Raw genomic sequence first — 16,134 nt, forward strand, 5'->3', positions numbered from 1 at the left:
AGGCCGCCAGGCCCAGAGGCTGAAGCCTGACTGCCCCGTGTCCCCCCAGTAGGCCAGAGCTGAGGGGGTTGTTCTGGCAGTCCTGGGCCCTGAGGTCCTTGGGGGAGCCTCCGGCTGCTGGGCTGGAAAGGCCTCCTCCGCCACAGCCAGGACCAGTGCTTTCCGGACAGACACCCTCCACTGTGGGGAGTCTCCTCTGCTGGGGGCTCTCCCCTCCGTCTCACTGGATGATCTCGGCTCAGGGATGCACCCTCACACCCCACCGTTGCTTTGGGAGGCCCTGGGAATCTGGCAGCTTCGACACAGCACTCTCCTTGCACCCTGCTTTTCCCCCTACCTAGTTACTGGTGGGGCTTTCCTATAGGTGGACACAGTACCTCAAGCCTAGGCCTGCGGGGAGCACCTGGGACACATGGTCCCCTGAGAGCCCCGGGATGGGACTCTGGGGACAAAAGGCTGTGCAGTCACGAGAAAAGGGCCCAGCTTGGCCCTGCCACATGTGTTTGCACACTCAGGGGTGGGAACTGCCAGGTGACAGGAGCCTCTGCTCTCCCTGGACCCTGCAGATGGCCATGATGCAGGGATGGGAAGCGCACACTGGGCTACCCCAAGGCCACATCCTGTCCACCAAAATTCTGGCCTCCCAGCCCCAGCCCGGGGTCTTGTCAGGGGCCTGGGTGTGATGCTGAGCGCGTGCACAGGTGGGCCGAGCTCTTTTAGGCTGTGTTGGGACCACGGAGTGAGGAGGAGCTGAAGTGGGCGGGTCAGCTGCCCTCCCCGCATCAAAGGGCCAAGTATGTGAGGGGACAAGGAGGGTGGAGGAGGAATGGAAGCTGGGGGATGGGGAGAGGCTGGCGGGCCAGCCCAGCATCCAGCTTTAAAAATAAGAGGGAGGGAGGGCAGAGTGCATGCTTGAGCCCCCAGAGAAAACCATCGCAACCCACAGGTGTGCATCGCGTATGTTTGCACCTCCACGCTCATACTGCCCTGAAATGCTTAAATTGGATTTTTATCTTGATGGGAGGCCAGACAACGACCAAGATGACTCCAGGGTCCCTCAGGCTGATTTAGACTGTGATACACCCCACCTGGAGAGGGAGGGGACTCAGGCCAGAGCCTTCTTGTGCCCCCAGTGTAGGGAGGCTTTTTCTCTAGCAGACAACCAGGACTCCTTGGGCTCCAAGGTCAGTGTCAGAGGTGGAGGCAGCCTGGCTGGAGACAGCAGCTACCCAGGGGCTGACCGCAGGCTCTTTGCACCCCTCTCACCTGCCAGATCTTCCTTCCTGGTCCAGGTGTGAAGCCTCGGGTCATCCCTGAAACGTTTCACACCTTCCCTTGACTTGGACCCCTCCACAGACCCCAGGTCCCAGCCTCCCCAGCCTGGAGAGCCCATCATCTAATGGTTATTTTACCTGAGGTTGGCAGCCCAGCCAAGAGTACTGTGTTGATGGACACGGTGTTTAACTTCTTTTGAATGGGAGTACCTTTATGGGGACCTGCCCTGCATAGTAGGCAATGTGACCCAACGCCCCTCGCTGCCTTAGCCAGCCTGTCCCACACCTTGTGTTACGGGCCTGGCCCCTGTAGGAATTGCTCCCCTTGAGGCACACAGGAAGTGCACACACAGACTCAGACCCACAGAGGGACCCAGCTACATGCACACTCGTGTCTGACCAGAGGCACGCCCACATCCAGGCACAAACATTTATGGACCTACCAGCAAGCTCACGCACATCCACTTCCACAGGTACTCATACGTTCAGACCTAAAGGGCACACACCATTTGTGCCTAGAGCAAAAGAGGCGCCAGGTGCTTAGATCTAAAGGACACGCGTGTATTCAGAGCCCCGGGAGTCCGATGAGCACAGACAAACCCACACACGTGCACATTTTCACAGAGGTACACACGTGTGCTCAGAGCTGCAGTCCTGCATGTGTGGGCTTAGGGCTCCACACCTAGATGTGGACTCACAGGTGTCTGCCAGTGAGTAAGTGTAAGTGTAAGTGTCTAAACAGACACTTACACACGAGCTCAGCTGCACAAGGGTGCATACGCAGCATGTCTTCAACCCACCAAGGCAGTTGCATGTGCTCAGAGCTGCACATCCATGTACACACAGACCCACTGAAGCGCACATGTGCACATCTATCGAGGAGTAGACCAGATGTTCAGAATCACATGCACGTGCTCAGAAGCACTTGCATATTTCACACACTCACGAGACACGTACACCTATGTGCTCAGACCCTCAAGGCCCAGGCATATACGAATCCTCAGACTCTCAGAATTCCACATCCACACTCAGCTCACAGAGGCACACACACGTGTACAAATCCACTTGCATCACACACATGCTCACACATGTGCTCAGGCCACAGAATCCTCCACGTGAGCTCAGACTTACAGACACTCACAGATGTTTCAGAATCACAGGTGTGTGTGTGCGTGTTCAGGGCAGGCACATATACAACATGCACAGACCTTCTGAGATGCAGGCATACACATGTGCACGTGGGCGTGTGAATTCAGGGATGTACACGTCTGCGCCCAGGCTCACAGAGGTGCACGAGTGTCACAGCGCCACCCCCGCATACACTTGGGCTCAGACCTACAGTCGCCTGCACATCTGTTCACATACTCTAAGACACACACATCCTCAAAGGCATATCCTCGTGTACCGACGTGTGTGCTCATGCTGAGGGCCATGAGGGCACACACGGGCTGAGGGCCATGAGGGCACACGTGCGTGCATCCTCAGGCAGGCTGTGTGTGCCCAGACCCGGGGGTCCAGGCATACACACACATTTCTTCAGACTCACAGACCTGCGCCCCTGCCCCACCGCCCCAGGAAAGGAGACCCTCGGAGGCCCACCTCAGCTCAGACCTTCTGAGGCTTACTCTGATGTGCATGCCTTATGCTCAGACACACACGTGCTCAGACCCCTCAAGGCATGCATACTCGTATTCAGTCCCATGGTGGTGTACACACACGTGAACACACACACACACACACACACAGAGTCAGGCCAACACTGACACGGGCGCTCACAGCTGCTGGTGTACTTACTCATATGCTTAGAGGTACACATGCAGCTCCACACAGAAGGACACCCACATATCCGTGGACCCTCAGGCCAATCACACATGTTCAGACACAGTAAAATGCATGCTTCCGTGTTCACCAGGTGAGCACACAGACCCACAAGGACCCACACATACATGTGTACTCGGCTTCATATAAGCCCACGTGTGCTCAGACCCAGAGAGGCAGCCTCATGCACTCGGCCCACTACAGAGGCGTTGCCCCCGTGCACACATACACAGGGCCCTCAGAGGCGTACGCATGCTTAATTCCACAGGCACAGACACATGTGCTCAGACCCACACATCTAGCTCAGAATCACAGAGGCACAAACATGTTCAGATTCCAACGTGTCTTAAGGTAACACTAGTTGTAACAGAGAAACTCTCAACACCCGTGGTTAAACACATAGACATTGACTTCTCCTTCACGTAAAGTTATAAACACTGTTCCTGATGGGTGAGCAGCTTTTTTTTTTTAACATCTTTATTGGAGTATAATTGCTTTACAATGGTGTGTTAGTTGCTGCTGTATAACAAAGTGAATCAGCTACATGTATACATATATACATATATCCCCATATCCCCTCCCTCTTGCATCTCCCTCCCACCCTCCCTATCCCACCCCTCTAGGTGGTCACAAAGCACCAAGCTGATCTCCCCGTGCGATACAGCTGCTTCCCACTAGCTATCTATTTTACATTTGGTAGTGTATATATGTCCACGCCACTCTCTCACTTCATCCCAGCTTACCCTTTCCCCTCCCCATGTCCTCAAGTCCATTCTGTACATCTGCGTCTTTATTCCTGTCCTCCCCCTAGGCTCATCAGAACCATTTTTTTTTTTTTTAGATTCCATATATATGTGTTAGAACACGGTATTTGTTTTTCTCTGACTTACTTCACTCTGTATGACAGACTCTAGGTCCATCCACCTCGCTACAAATAACTCAATTTCACTTCTTTTTATGGCTGAGTGATGTTCCATTGTATATATGTGCCACACCTTCTTTATCCATTCATCTGTCGATGGACACTTAGGTGAGCAGCTCTTTTCAGGACGCTGATTCAGGGCTGGTCTGTCTCCACCTTGAAGCTGCACCATCTTCACCATGACTTCCCGAGTTGTGGTGGAAGGGGATACGCAGGGAGGGGCATGAAGGGGAGGGTTTATGGGCCAGGCCTGGGAGGAAGAGGTGTGCATGGGCCCTACTGATTCTGTTCTCCAGAGCTCGGTCATGTGGCACGACCTAGCTTCCAGGCAGTCCAGGAGGAAGCAAAAACAGATTTGGTGACCAGCTAGCCATTTATTTGCCACAGTCTGGGCTTTGGGTCACCAACGATCCAGTCCACTGTTCCCCCCACCGACAGAACACACCCACTCCTACCCAGGAGAGACACCCGAAGCCCTAGCCGGTTAGGATAGTCATCTCAGAGGTGAGGATGTCTGGGAGATGGACCCCCTCCATTGGGTCCAGACTTGGCTCCTGGGTACCCATATGTGGTCTGGATACCCATGAACTAAAAGGATAATTGATCTCACTGCCCATACAGCCCAACACACACCCAGAATACCATGATGGGCCAGAGAAAACCACCACCATAAAACCCTGCGTCCAAAGGGAAGGATGGAGGGTGCACAGCAGCTTGTAGTTCCTAGTGTTGGGAAGATCCAGCCAGCAGGCAGCTTGAGGCTCTGCCCTCAGTAGTGGGGAAGTTTCTCCCTGAAACCCCACCTCTGCTGTGTGGGAGAAACTCCCCTCTGCTTTGTCTGGGGCCCTGGCGCTGCCCTCTGGCAGACCCTTCCCAGTCCTCCATCCTCTGGGTGGGTGTCGGGAAAATGACCTCCTTGGAGGTCTCACAGCCTTGACGGCCCTCTCTTCCTGCTCATGCATGTTTGGGGGCCCAAAGGTTGTTTTAAGGCTCCAGCAGTCAACGGAACGACACTCAGAGTTCTCTCCTAGACATAATTCTCAAGCCTGTTTATTTCCTTGTTTCTCTGCCCTATCTCTTAATTTAGTGGTGACTATCTTGAGGGCGTTTGAAACAATAGGCGGGGAGACACACCCTTAGTGTGATCCTTGAGGCAAGGCTGAGCCCCGTTTTTCAGGTGGAAGTGTCACTGGGCCACTATCCCTGAAAGCCGTTTCCCGTCTTCTCTTTTAAGATTTGGGGTTTGGGGGCAGTGGTTCTTCTGACACTTGCCGGCCCCGCTTTTCTGGGCTCTCTCTGGTCCCTTCATCTCTTGCAAACGCACCAATTCTCGTCTAATGTTGTTTCTTTCTTGTAATACGTTACCAAACACAGAAAGTAAAAGCCAGCATTGTCCCGACTTTTCTGGCACCTTCCCTTAGTGCCTCAGCCTCAGTAAGCACGTGGTCTGTCCCAAGCAACGGTTGCTGCCAGGTGTCCTGCCGCTGCATTATGTGGTTCTGCATCTTTCCAGCCTCCAAATCCATTTTCTTGAATTGTTACCTGAGGGCCACAGGTTTTTGTTAATGTGACACCCACTTCTGGCTGTGTCTGTATTAGTTAAGGTAACATGTGTTTCTGTAACAGATAATCTCCCCCCGAATGTCAGTGGGTCCTTCAAGGGGAGTTTCTGACTCAGGTGAAGCCCCACCTGGGTGCTCCTGACCAGCAGGTGGCTCTGCCCCAAGGAGTGCTTGGGGAATCCAGAGACCTCCCATCTGTGGCTCCTCCATTTCAACACGTGGTTCGCAAGGTCACTGGAAGGAGGAGAAGGAGTGCGGAGGATCGGGCACTGGAGCTTTTATGGGCCCGTACTGGCACTGACCACTGCTTACTCCTGTGGCCGCACCTACTTGCAAGGGATGCTGGGAAATGTAGTCTCACTACCCGAGGGCAAGAGGTGGTCACAGAGGCACAACCGCGTGTGTTCAGACCCGTGGTGGCACGCTCACATGTTCTCAGCGACACATTCATGCATTCACATGCACACACGAGCTCGGACCCAGGCCTAGAGGCAGGCGGACCACACACAAACCACGTACAGAGCACAGGCTCACTCACATGCACGCACGTCCGCTAAGACTCGCTGACATGCATGCTCACGTGCTTGGATCCATTGAGGTTCGAGCGCGCGCGCGCACACACACACACACACACACACACACACACGCTTAGAGACACGTGCCCAGCTGCGCAGAAACAGACCCTCAGAGGGGTGGGTGCACGTGCGTGCACACAGTAGGCGCTTCACCGTCTCTGACCTTGACTCCACCTTGACGTTTGCCCTTGCTGTGTGTGGGTTTCCGGGTGGGGAGGGGTGGTACCCTTCAGGCCACTGCACACAGTTGCACAGATTGTTCTCTGCTGGAACAGGTGAGTAAGGGCTGAAATCTAGCCAGTGCTCTGCTTGCCAAGCTGTGTGTCCTGCGCCCTGGAGCGGGGCTGTGCCCACCAGGAGAACAGAATGCCTTTTTCCAGTTTTGCACAGAGATACTGTTTGCCAAATGGTGTACCTGCAGGGCTGTGGCCACACTGAGGGTCTGCCATGTTTCTAATCCACACGAAATGCCCTGTGGACTAGTGGCCTTCTTGCCGTCACAGCCTGGGCAGGGCACCCAGCACTGGCAGATGAGGCCTCAGGCAGCTGATTGCTTAGTCTCTGACGCTCAGCCTCAGTTCTAGATGCTGCTTTGGGGGTGGGCACATCTTGCTTGGGAGGGGATGGGGTTCTTGGGTAGATTTTCAGTCAAGGGCCTTCTTTGCCCTAAAGGCAGAAAGGGCCCAGCTTGCTTGTCCAGCAGCCCCCAGAGGCAGGGGAGCTGGGGGAGGAGGGTGCTCGGGAATGGCTTGTGGTCTCCTTGGCCAGAATGGAATTCCTTTTAGTAAGCGGAACTGACATGCACTGAAATTCAATTTAGGAGCAGAGGGTGGGTGGCGTCTATGATAAGTGCTCCTGTGAATATTTCCCAAATGCTGCAGTTGCCTGAAGTGGGGGAGGGGAGGGAGGCTGCCTAGGGTCCTTATCAGACCCCCAGGGGTACCCCATCCCAATGTGCACCCTTGGCATAGAGCTGGACCCAGGGTCCGAGGCACCATGAGTCTTCATGAGTTTGCACCCCTAAAAGCCCAGCGGGAGGGGCGTCCTGGGGAGCCCCCAGTTGGACTTCTGCAGTGAGAAGTCTCTGAGGGTTCCTGCCCTCCTCCAGGCCCCACTAACTCCTCATTGGCACAAGCTTGCCTGACCCTTCCTGCATGACCCCAGGAAAAGACGGTACCCTACTTTGTGTGTGACTTCACTGCCACAGAGCCCAGACCGACTTGAGTGAGAGTTGGGGAAGGAAGGCAGCGTGGGGTCTCAGTAGTGTGTCATCTTGTGGTGAGGGGTGTAGGGCCCAGGGAGGAAGTGGCGTGGGAGGTGGAGGCTGAGGTTCAGGGCCAGGAGAAGGGGACACCAAGGGGCAGTTGTGGCAGTGTGGGGGGATGTGAGTGAGGGCAGGGCACCCTCAGGAGATGCTGTCAAAGCCTCGGGCCAGGGAAAGTCCCCAAAGGAGTTGGGGACACAGGGACAGGACCGAGACCCAGAGATGGAGGCCAGGAATTGGCTGGGGTTGAAGGGCAGGGCCGAGAAGTCAATATGACCAGGACTGGGAGGGCTCTGGAGGCAGGGTTGGGGGAGGCAGGAGGCTGCACAGGGGGACCCTGGGAGCCTGTGTGTCCCAAGGACCTAAGGAACCAGTGAATTGGGGCAAATGGTTGTGGGGGGTGGGGGGCGGCTCAGGCTGAGCAGGATTTGTCTGTGGTCCAAGGCCTGAAGCCCCCATACACCCTCATCTACTGGGGAGGTGAGCAAAAGTATAGAAAGCCAAGGTCTATGCCCTGATTGGCCTGATCAACCCCTTGGGCCATGATGTGTCCCCAGCAAGGGCCTTCCCTGGCAGTGAGTCCAAACCTGTGCCTCCAGGACAGAATAGGGACAAGGTGTCAGAGGCACCCAAGGCAGGGAGGAGCCTCTGGAGGTCTGCCTGGAAGAGGAGGTATTTGGTTGGATTCAAAGGATGAATGAGATATCAGCAGGGGAAAGGTGTTCTGAACAGAAGGCAAAGTTCAGGAAGGGGGCAGGTAGTGTGGGCCAGCAGTGAGGACCCCAGATGTGTTCAGGGTCCACACAGGGAAGGGAACCTTGTCATGGCTGGGCCCAGATGCTACCACTCGAAGGGCTACCAGCCTCCTCCTGAGACCTGACAGCTGAGTTTGCCACTTACCCAGGGGCCAGGTTGCTGGGCCATCCTTGGTGGGTCTAGGGCTCAGTAGGGATGGGAGGACAAACTATGTTCATCCACAGGCTGGGATCCAGGCCTTGGCCTCACCCTGGGCCTGGAGCCCAATACCCTAATTTTATAGATGAGGAAACTGAGGCCCAGGAAATGAAAGAAACTTGCCCACAGTCACACAGGAATTAATGACAGAACAGGTCTTGGCCTCCCACATTAAAATCCAAGCCAAGAGTCAAGCAGCCTAGCAGATTCCTGCAGGCGTGGGGAGGATGAGTCAGGCCTTCCGGGGCTCCTTGTGAGACTTGGCCCTCGCCTGGCCTCTGAGAGCCACAGAAGGGACTGGATAGTCTATTCATTCATGTAGCCTGACAGTGACACCTAGAAGACCCTGGAAGTCCTGCCCACCCCAGGCCTCAGCATCCTCCTCCATAAAAAGCCAGGGTTGGACAGTTCCAGCCCCACAAAACATGCTTCTCTGCTCTTGGCTCAGTTTTCCAGTGTGGCTGAGCCGGTGGAAGCCCAGGTGCCCTGAGGCTTCACAATCTGGGGTGCAGGTGAGCCCCTGTCCAGGGGGAGATTGGAGCCTGGTGGGGAGAGCAGCCTGAGGAGCTCAGCAAGGCTGCGAGTTCAATAGCAAGGTCTTGGCCAAGCTGGCTAGTGTGGCCAAGGACAGCTCTGACAAACTGCTGGAGCTTGCGATCTGAAGGATCAGCAGAGATGTTTGAACAGCAGAGTGGAGACCAGAGCGCTTTGGGTGGGGGGAGGAGGAGAAGAGGTGCCAAGGTGTGGTGGTGGTGGCACATGGCTGGCCTGGATGCACTGGGGCAGAGGGGTCTGTCAGGGAAGCCCTGAGAAGCCTCCCAGGGAGCGGGTGGGAGGTTTGTGGTGTGATCTCTGAAGATCAAACCCTGCAGAGAGACCAGGGAGCTGCACTCAGATGGGGGCAGGGCTTGAGCTGTGCTGGAGGGAGAGCTAGAGAGGAAACCTACAGTCCCTACCAGGCCCAGAGCTGCCCCTCCAAGAGGAGGGAGCCCTTCCACCAGCCACCTAGACCCAGGGCTGCAGCTCTGGTCTACCCCAGACCAGTGGGTTGCAGTGCTTTTGTTTGAGAGGGGGCCCAGCGGGCTGATGGGAGTTGTAGTTGTTGACCCAGGGGCTGATGAGAATTGTGGTCCACACCCCTGTAAGAACTAATGGGAGTTGTAATTCTCACCCTCTGGGGCTGATGGGAATTGCAGTTTTGGCCCAAGAGACCCCAGTTATCCGACCTAGGGAGTGAGGAGACCTACACCCCTACCCCAAAGGCCCTCCCCAGTAGTTCTCCTGGGCCCTATATTAGCAAGTGCATCCTTCCCAGATGGCTGTGTATGTATTTTCTTTTCTTTTTTTGCTTTCTTCTTCTTTCCGTTGTTTTATTATTGTTTTAAACAATAATAAGAGGGCCAGAGGCCGTCAAGCCCTGGCCAGGTCCTGGCGGCCCATGGGGGTTCTGGGGAGGGGGAGGGGGGGAAGTCAGTGGGGGTCAGAGGTGGAGGGTGAAGAAAGAGAAAGTTGGGGATTTAGGGTTAGCTCAAGAATCATGTGTCCCTGCCCAATTCCCTCACTCACCCCCTGTCCTGACTCACCTCCTTACCTCAACATGGCTTCTCACCACCACTCCCACCCTGCCAGCTCTTCCTCCTGGACCTCATCACCTCCCACCTTCAGTTCTCCTCTCCCCATGACCAACCTGCAGTTAGCCTTCAAAGCCCCTTCCCATGCTCATCCCCTCCCAAGTCCTCTCACCCATGAGGCAATTCCTACGCAGCTGCCTGTCACGTGCCTCCTCCCCAAGCCTTCCTTCCCACTGTTCCCTCCCTCCCCCACACGCTGACACCAAGTGGTGGTAACAGTTCCTTAATGCTAGCCTTCACTGTGCAGATTTCAGCTTTGTGTTTAATGAGGGGGAGAGGGCCCAAGTGAGGGAGGAGAGAGAGTATTCTGGAGGAAGCAAGTTGTTCAGGGAGAGAAGAGTGAGGGAGGGAGATACCAAACAGATAGAAAGGAAACGTTGTACGGAAAAGTTGTTTTTTTCTTATTTTTTCCGGGAGAACCCGCTTACACAGCTCTGTTTGTAATTTTTTTCTTCATGCTAAAATCACACGGCCTATTTGTTGATGTAAGTTGCCTGAATTCCGTGGTATGCTATCTTCTTTTTTAAAAACAAAAGAAAAAAAAAAAAAAGCAAAAAAAGAGAAAAACCCAGAAAAAACCCTAAAAGATATTGTTGTTAGGTTTGTTTAAATGCTGCTCTTGTATCTGTTTTTAAAGCCTTAAACCAGTAGAATTCTTTTTTTCTTTTCCATTTCTTTTCTATTTCCTTTCCTTTCTTTTCCTTTTGGTTTCTTAAGACAAACAAAAGACCAAAACCCAGAGAGCCACAGAGCCCGTGCGTGGGGTGCCCAGGGCATCCGAGCCGCTGCCCGCTTAAAGCTTAAAGCGCAGTGCTCCGGCCGGCTGGCGGGCGGGCCCAGCCCGCTCTAGTCTCCGCCAAGGCCAATTGGAACCGATTTGGGTGTGTGAGGCTGTTGTTTCTCTCTCTGTGCCGGCCGCCTGCACCCCGGCCCTCGCTGACGCCCTGTCTTTTCTCTTCTCTCTCTTGTTCTAGGAGGAGAGTTAATATTGCCCATTATCACGGAGGACTCCTTAGACCCCCCTCCCGTGGCCACCCGATCCCCCTTCGTGCCCCCACCCCCTACCTTCTACCCCTTCCTCACGGGCGTGGGTGCCACCCAAGACACCCTGCCCCCGCCCGCGGCCCGCCGCCCGCCCGCCGGGGGCCCGTGCCAGGCCGAGCAGGACGACAGCGACTGCGAGGAGCCTATCGAGGCCTCGGGCTTTGCCTCCGGGGAGGTCTTTGACTCCAGCCTCCCCCCCACGGACGACGAGGACTTTTACACCACCTTTCCCCTGGTCACGGACCGCACCACCCTCCTCTCCCCCCGCAAACCCGCTCCCCGGCCCAACCTCAGGACAGATGGGGCCACGGGCGCCCCTGGGGTGCTGCTCGCCCCCTCCGCCCCGGCCCCCAACCTGCCAGCGGGCAAAATGAACCACCGAGACCCGCTGCAGCCCCTGCTGGAGAACCCACCCCTGGGGCCCGGGGCCCCCACGTCCTTCGAGCCGCGGAGGCCCCCTCCCCTGCGCCCCGGAGTGACCTCCGCCCCCGGCTTCCCCCATCTGCCCACAGCCAACCCCACGGGGCCTGGGGAGCGGGGCCCGCCGGGCGCAGTGGAGGTGATCCGGGAGTCCAGCAGCACCACGGGCATGGTGGTGGGCATCGTGGCGGCCGCGGCGCTCTGCATCCTCATCCTCCTCTATGCCATGTACAAGTACCGCAACCGCGACGAGGGCTCCTACCAGGTGGACCAGAGCCGGAACTACATCAGTAACTCGGCCCAGAGCAACGGGGCGGTGGTGAAAGAGAAGGCCCCGGCTGCCCCCAAGACGCCCAGCAAGGCCAAGAAGAACAAAGACAAGGAGTATTACGTCTGAGCCCCCGGCACCGCGCCCCACTGCCAGCTGCCCCTCCTGGGAGGGCCCGAGAGGAGGGTGCGGCCCTCTCCCTGCCGGGGCCCTGGGGACCCACTCCCTGGCTGCCTCAGACTTCTCTCACGAAGAGGAAACGCAAAAAAATGAAAAAAAATGGAAAAAAAAAGGAAAACCCCGTGCTCGTCCCCTTCCTCCTGCCGTCCGTCGGCGCGGAGTCATCGTGCGTCCTGGGGCTGTCTGTCCCTCTCAGCTCTGCGCCCATCGGGCAGGGCACGTGCTCACAGCCCTGGGTTGATTTATTTTTTTAAGGGGGGTAGTTTTATTTTGGTGGGGTTGGGAGGGAAGGAAGACTGGGGGTTTTGTACAGTGTCAACTACTCGTCCTGTTCATTTTCCTCCATTTTTCTTCCTCCTCCCTCTGTTCCCCCAGCCTTCCTTCTCTTCCCAAGCCCTCCAGTCCCCACCCCAGGCTTGCTATGTCTCTCTGTCCCCACCCTCCTTCCCCAGTTCTCCTTTTTGTGTGTGTCTGGTTTCCCCCTTCCTTTCCTCCCTTTGGGTTTCCAGAGTCGGTGGGAGAAGGGCGGGAGGGTGGGCGGAGCGTCCCAGCGGGGGGCGGGGCCGGGATGGCCCCGAGAGCCATGGCTCCGCCCACCAGGAGGAGGCGCCTGCCTGGTTCCGCCCAGGGAAGGGGCTCGGGCCTGGGAAGACCTGTTCTGTTGTGTGCCGCCGGGCGACGTGCATTGATGGGGAAGCTGCTGGAGGAGCAGGGTGGGGGGCGGGTGGGAGGGGAAAGGCAAATGCAGATATATATTGAAGACAATTAATCTAGATATCGCGAGCAGCAGCCTGTGGCACCCATTGGGCGCGGGCAGCAGGGACGAGAGGGAGCCAGGCATTACCCGCATACTGCTGGGGTCACTTATCTGCCCGCAGGCTCCCTGCTCCCCCAGTTTTTTTTTTTCTCTCTTTGTTAACAAATGTGTCTGAGTCTTGGATAACACCCCAACCCCGGAAATGTGTGGGAAAAGAAAACAAAAACTTTCCAAATCCAACGGTCCTGTGCAGTTTGTTCGGGTTGGGTGCTGTTGGGACATTGGTCCGAGCTCTGGGCTGGGGTCTGGGTGCAGATTGGAGCCCACGAGAGCTGGTAAGTAGCCCCCAAAGTTTTGGGCTGAGCATGACTTTGGGCACCTTGGGGCAGCTTGTCTTTGTCTCACCCCCATGTCCCAGCGGGCTGGGGAAGGAGACCGCAAACAGGCCCCAGGCTTGTGAGCGATGACTGGTCTCTGGTCCCATTGGCCACGGACCTTAGCTTCTCTGGGGGCTGACAAATCCCGAGACGGGAGCAGTGTTTTGCCCCCTAGTGGCTAAAGAGGGCCTGCCCTTCTGATGGCTGTGTGTGCAGGGCATTGGCCTTGACACAGCCCTTGGGGAAGGTGATGTTATTCCTGGGTGGGAAGAGCTTCAGTGGCTGGTCCAAGGTCTCAAGGTAACTCAGTGTCTGAGTCCAGATTGGCCCCTAGTTCCGCCTAACTCCGGTCTCTGCCCCTTCTGCATCTCTAGAGTTTGGACCTTGCCCCCTCCTGGCTGACCGTGGGCAGCCCCTGTGGCCGCAGGTGGAAGTAGAGCCAGCACACCTCAGACCAGGTGTTTGCTTCTTCATGGGGACACTAAACAGGCTCATGGTCCCAGACATGTGAGATGGGTCTGGATTTGTTAAGCCTCTCCGTCGAAAGGAGCCGAGACTCTTGAAATGGGGGTTGTACACGAGGAGCCGCGCACCTGGGCACCCTCGGGAGAGCAGAGTGTGGGTGGGTCTGTGTCTCCCAGGGGGCCACGGTGGGCCGCCACGCCACTGGACACAGGACTCAGCCACGCTTCCGTCACTCAGGTCTCCTCTGCCTTCGGCTTGGTGGGTCTCGCCTCCCCCTCCTGGCTCTGCTTTCTCGTGCTCTTGGCTCACTGTGGCCCTTCACTGCCCTATTCTGCTTCCTGAGCTCCTACCTCGGGCGGCTCTGCTGCTGGCCAGCTCATTCTTGCAGCATCTTCCAGCTCACAAGCCTGGTCTGTGTTCAGGCCTGGACAGCACCGAGGGCCCTTGGGCTCAACTGCCCACAGGAGCCCCACCCAGGGCTGCCTCATCTCCCCCTCCTTCCCTCCATCCTGGGACGAAGCTTTTATCGTGGGACCACCCTTCCCACCACAGGTTGTGCCCCAGTGGCCCTTGAGAGTCCTCCCCCCACCCCCAAGTCCTAACATGGGTGGGAGAGCGAGTCTTCCCCCAGCGGCCCCTGAAGGTGGGTTTCCATGGACTTGGCCTCCCCTTGCCCTCCTGAACCAGCCACCAGGAGGGAGGGTTGGGTCCCACCTGCCTCCTACAGCTGCTCAGTCTTGGAGATCAGCATCACCGAGGCCGCCTCTAACCCTCTGTGGGAGCCTGAGGGGGGAGGCCTGACCTGAGGCAGGTTTGTCAAGACATCCTGTTCCTGTGCCGGTAATGGCCTTGCCCCCGGCTCTTCTGCTGCCGCTCTCTCAGTCCAAGGAATGGAGACTTAGCTCAGGTTCTCCTCCCCCATCACCACTGGCCAGAGAAAGCAAAAAGAGGCAGGCAGGATTTCCTTGGTATCAAGCAGGGAGCATCCTTACTCCAGAAATTCTAGAGTGGCCTTGAATAGTCTATCAGAGTAGGGGGCCACAAAGAGGGAGCGTGCAGGAGCTGGAAGGATGGGCCCCAGTCCGGCTCACTGCCGTGTGCCTGTGGGACTGGGTGTTTTCCTCTCTGCGTAAGGAAGCTAAGAGCCCTGCCACCCAAGGACTTGGTAGTAAGAGGAAAGCTTCCTGGACTCTGCCGCTGACTCAGTGTACTTGTCCGTAAGAGACGGTCACCTTGCTCTTAGCTCCTTCATCCTGTGCATCTGATATTGACCTTAACACCTGGGCCGGACCTGGGCTCCTTGGTGTCTGGCTGGGCTGGCAGTGACCCCCAGGAGAGTCCAAACAGCATACGGGGGTGTGTGTGTGGCCGGAATTCCAGGCACGCTGCTCCTTGCCAGCTGGTACTGGCAGGGATGCGTCAGGAGATTCTACCGGGGGAGGGGGATGGGAAAGGAAGGACGGAGTTTGGGGAAGAAGCTTGCAGTGAAGTCTGGCTGCTGCCTTCGACCTTGAAGACCTGCACTGGCCATGAAAGCCCCCAGGGGAGGGAACACAAGCTCAGCCAGTGCTGGGGCTCTTCTGGGAGGATGTCCTCCTCCTGGGGGTGGACATGGGGCCTGTGTTGCTGACACTGTCCTCCCTCACACACCCTCCTGGGTGAGCTGCAGGCCTGGCTGGAGGCAGGAGAATGGCCCAAGTGGGTCCTGAGGCATTTTCCTGTGCCTGCTGCCTGAGGCGTCTCCTGCCATGGGGGGCGCGGAGACTGTAGGGGTGGTGGTGGGTTCTTCGTTCCCACACCCACTTCCCTGGCTCTACCACTGCAGGGCGCCCAGCAGCTTCCGGGGCCAGGAGCAAACTGGCACGGGCATCAAAAGAGCGAGTGTGTCCCAAGTGAAGACCTGCCTTTCGGGTAGTGGCACCTAGCTGATTGCAGGCCTGTGGCTGCTGCCGAGGGAGGCCCCCTCTCCCTTGGTAGGGCGCCCACTCTGTCACTCCCTAGCTGCCCCAGAGGGGCAGGGCCCTGGACCTCCCAGCTTCTAGGTCCTGTTGAATTAAGTGAGGAGTGACATGTTGGAATTAGGTAGGCCCTGGAAGGCTGTGACCACCTGGAAGGACCAGGAGCAAGGCCGTTCTGAATTTGGGCAGAGGGACAGCTCTGACCACTCGGTGAGCTGGAGGACATCGCTGGGGAGAGGAGGGGCCATCTTCCACCAGCCCTGGGGTCTGCCTTAGGATACCCTAAGGCCCCAAGAATGCTAAGCAACAGCAAATGAGGCAGCTGAGGCTCAGCTGGGCAGCAGGCAGACAAGACAGAAGGTCACGGCAGGCTGGCGAAATCTCACCTTTACAAACACGATCCCCACACCCAGCCCCTTTGTTCCGGGGGTCTTCACTGAGGGGTGGCCACAGGCAGACAGCTAAAGGACACGACCCCCCAGAGGCCCAGGCAGATATGACCAAGCCAGGGAGTGATCCTGTCTCCTGGGGCCAGGGAGCTGCTTCCTGATTTCCCGCTGACCTTCTTACGTGTGTGCCCACGTGTGTACCCCTCACTGATGTGTGTGTGTGTATGTCGGTGTAGAGGCTGCAGCCTTCTGCTGAGGTGCCTGGAGGCAGAGGCA

At 57.0% G+C, this 16,134-nt stretch overlaps 1 protein-coding gene across 40 annotated transcripts in view; it reads left to right on the forward strand.

Moving 5' to 3' along the window:
• The window catches only part of NRXN2 (neurexin 2), a 108,860-nt gene extending 96,826 nt beyond the window's left edge, over positions 1 to 12,034 (forward strand). For 28 of the 40 annotated variants that reach the window (XM_060302985.2, XM_060302971.2, XM_060302973.2 and 25 more), the window contains one exon: positions 10,975 to 12,034. In XM_060302985.2, the coding sequence (XP_060158968.1) occupies positions 10,975 to 11,861 (887 nt within the window). In that variant the 3' untranslated portion in view covers positions 11,862 to 12,034. The remainder of the gene's footprint in view (positions 1 to 10,974) is intronic. The other 12 variants (XM_060302998.2, XM_060302999.2, XM_060302993.2 and 9 more) reach the window with 1 other exon arrangement.
• The last annotated feature ends 4,100 nt before the right edge of the window (positions 12,035 to 16,134 follow it).

The sequence above is a fragment of the Globicephala melas genome, chromosome 8 (genome assembly GCF_963455315.2).
Source record: "Globicephala melas chromosome 8, mGloMel1.2, whole genome shotgun sequence".
Lineage (NCBI taxonomy): Eukaryota > Metazoa > Chordata > Mammalia > Artiodactyla > Delphinidae > Globicephala > Globicephala melas.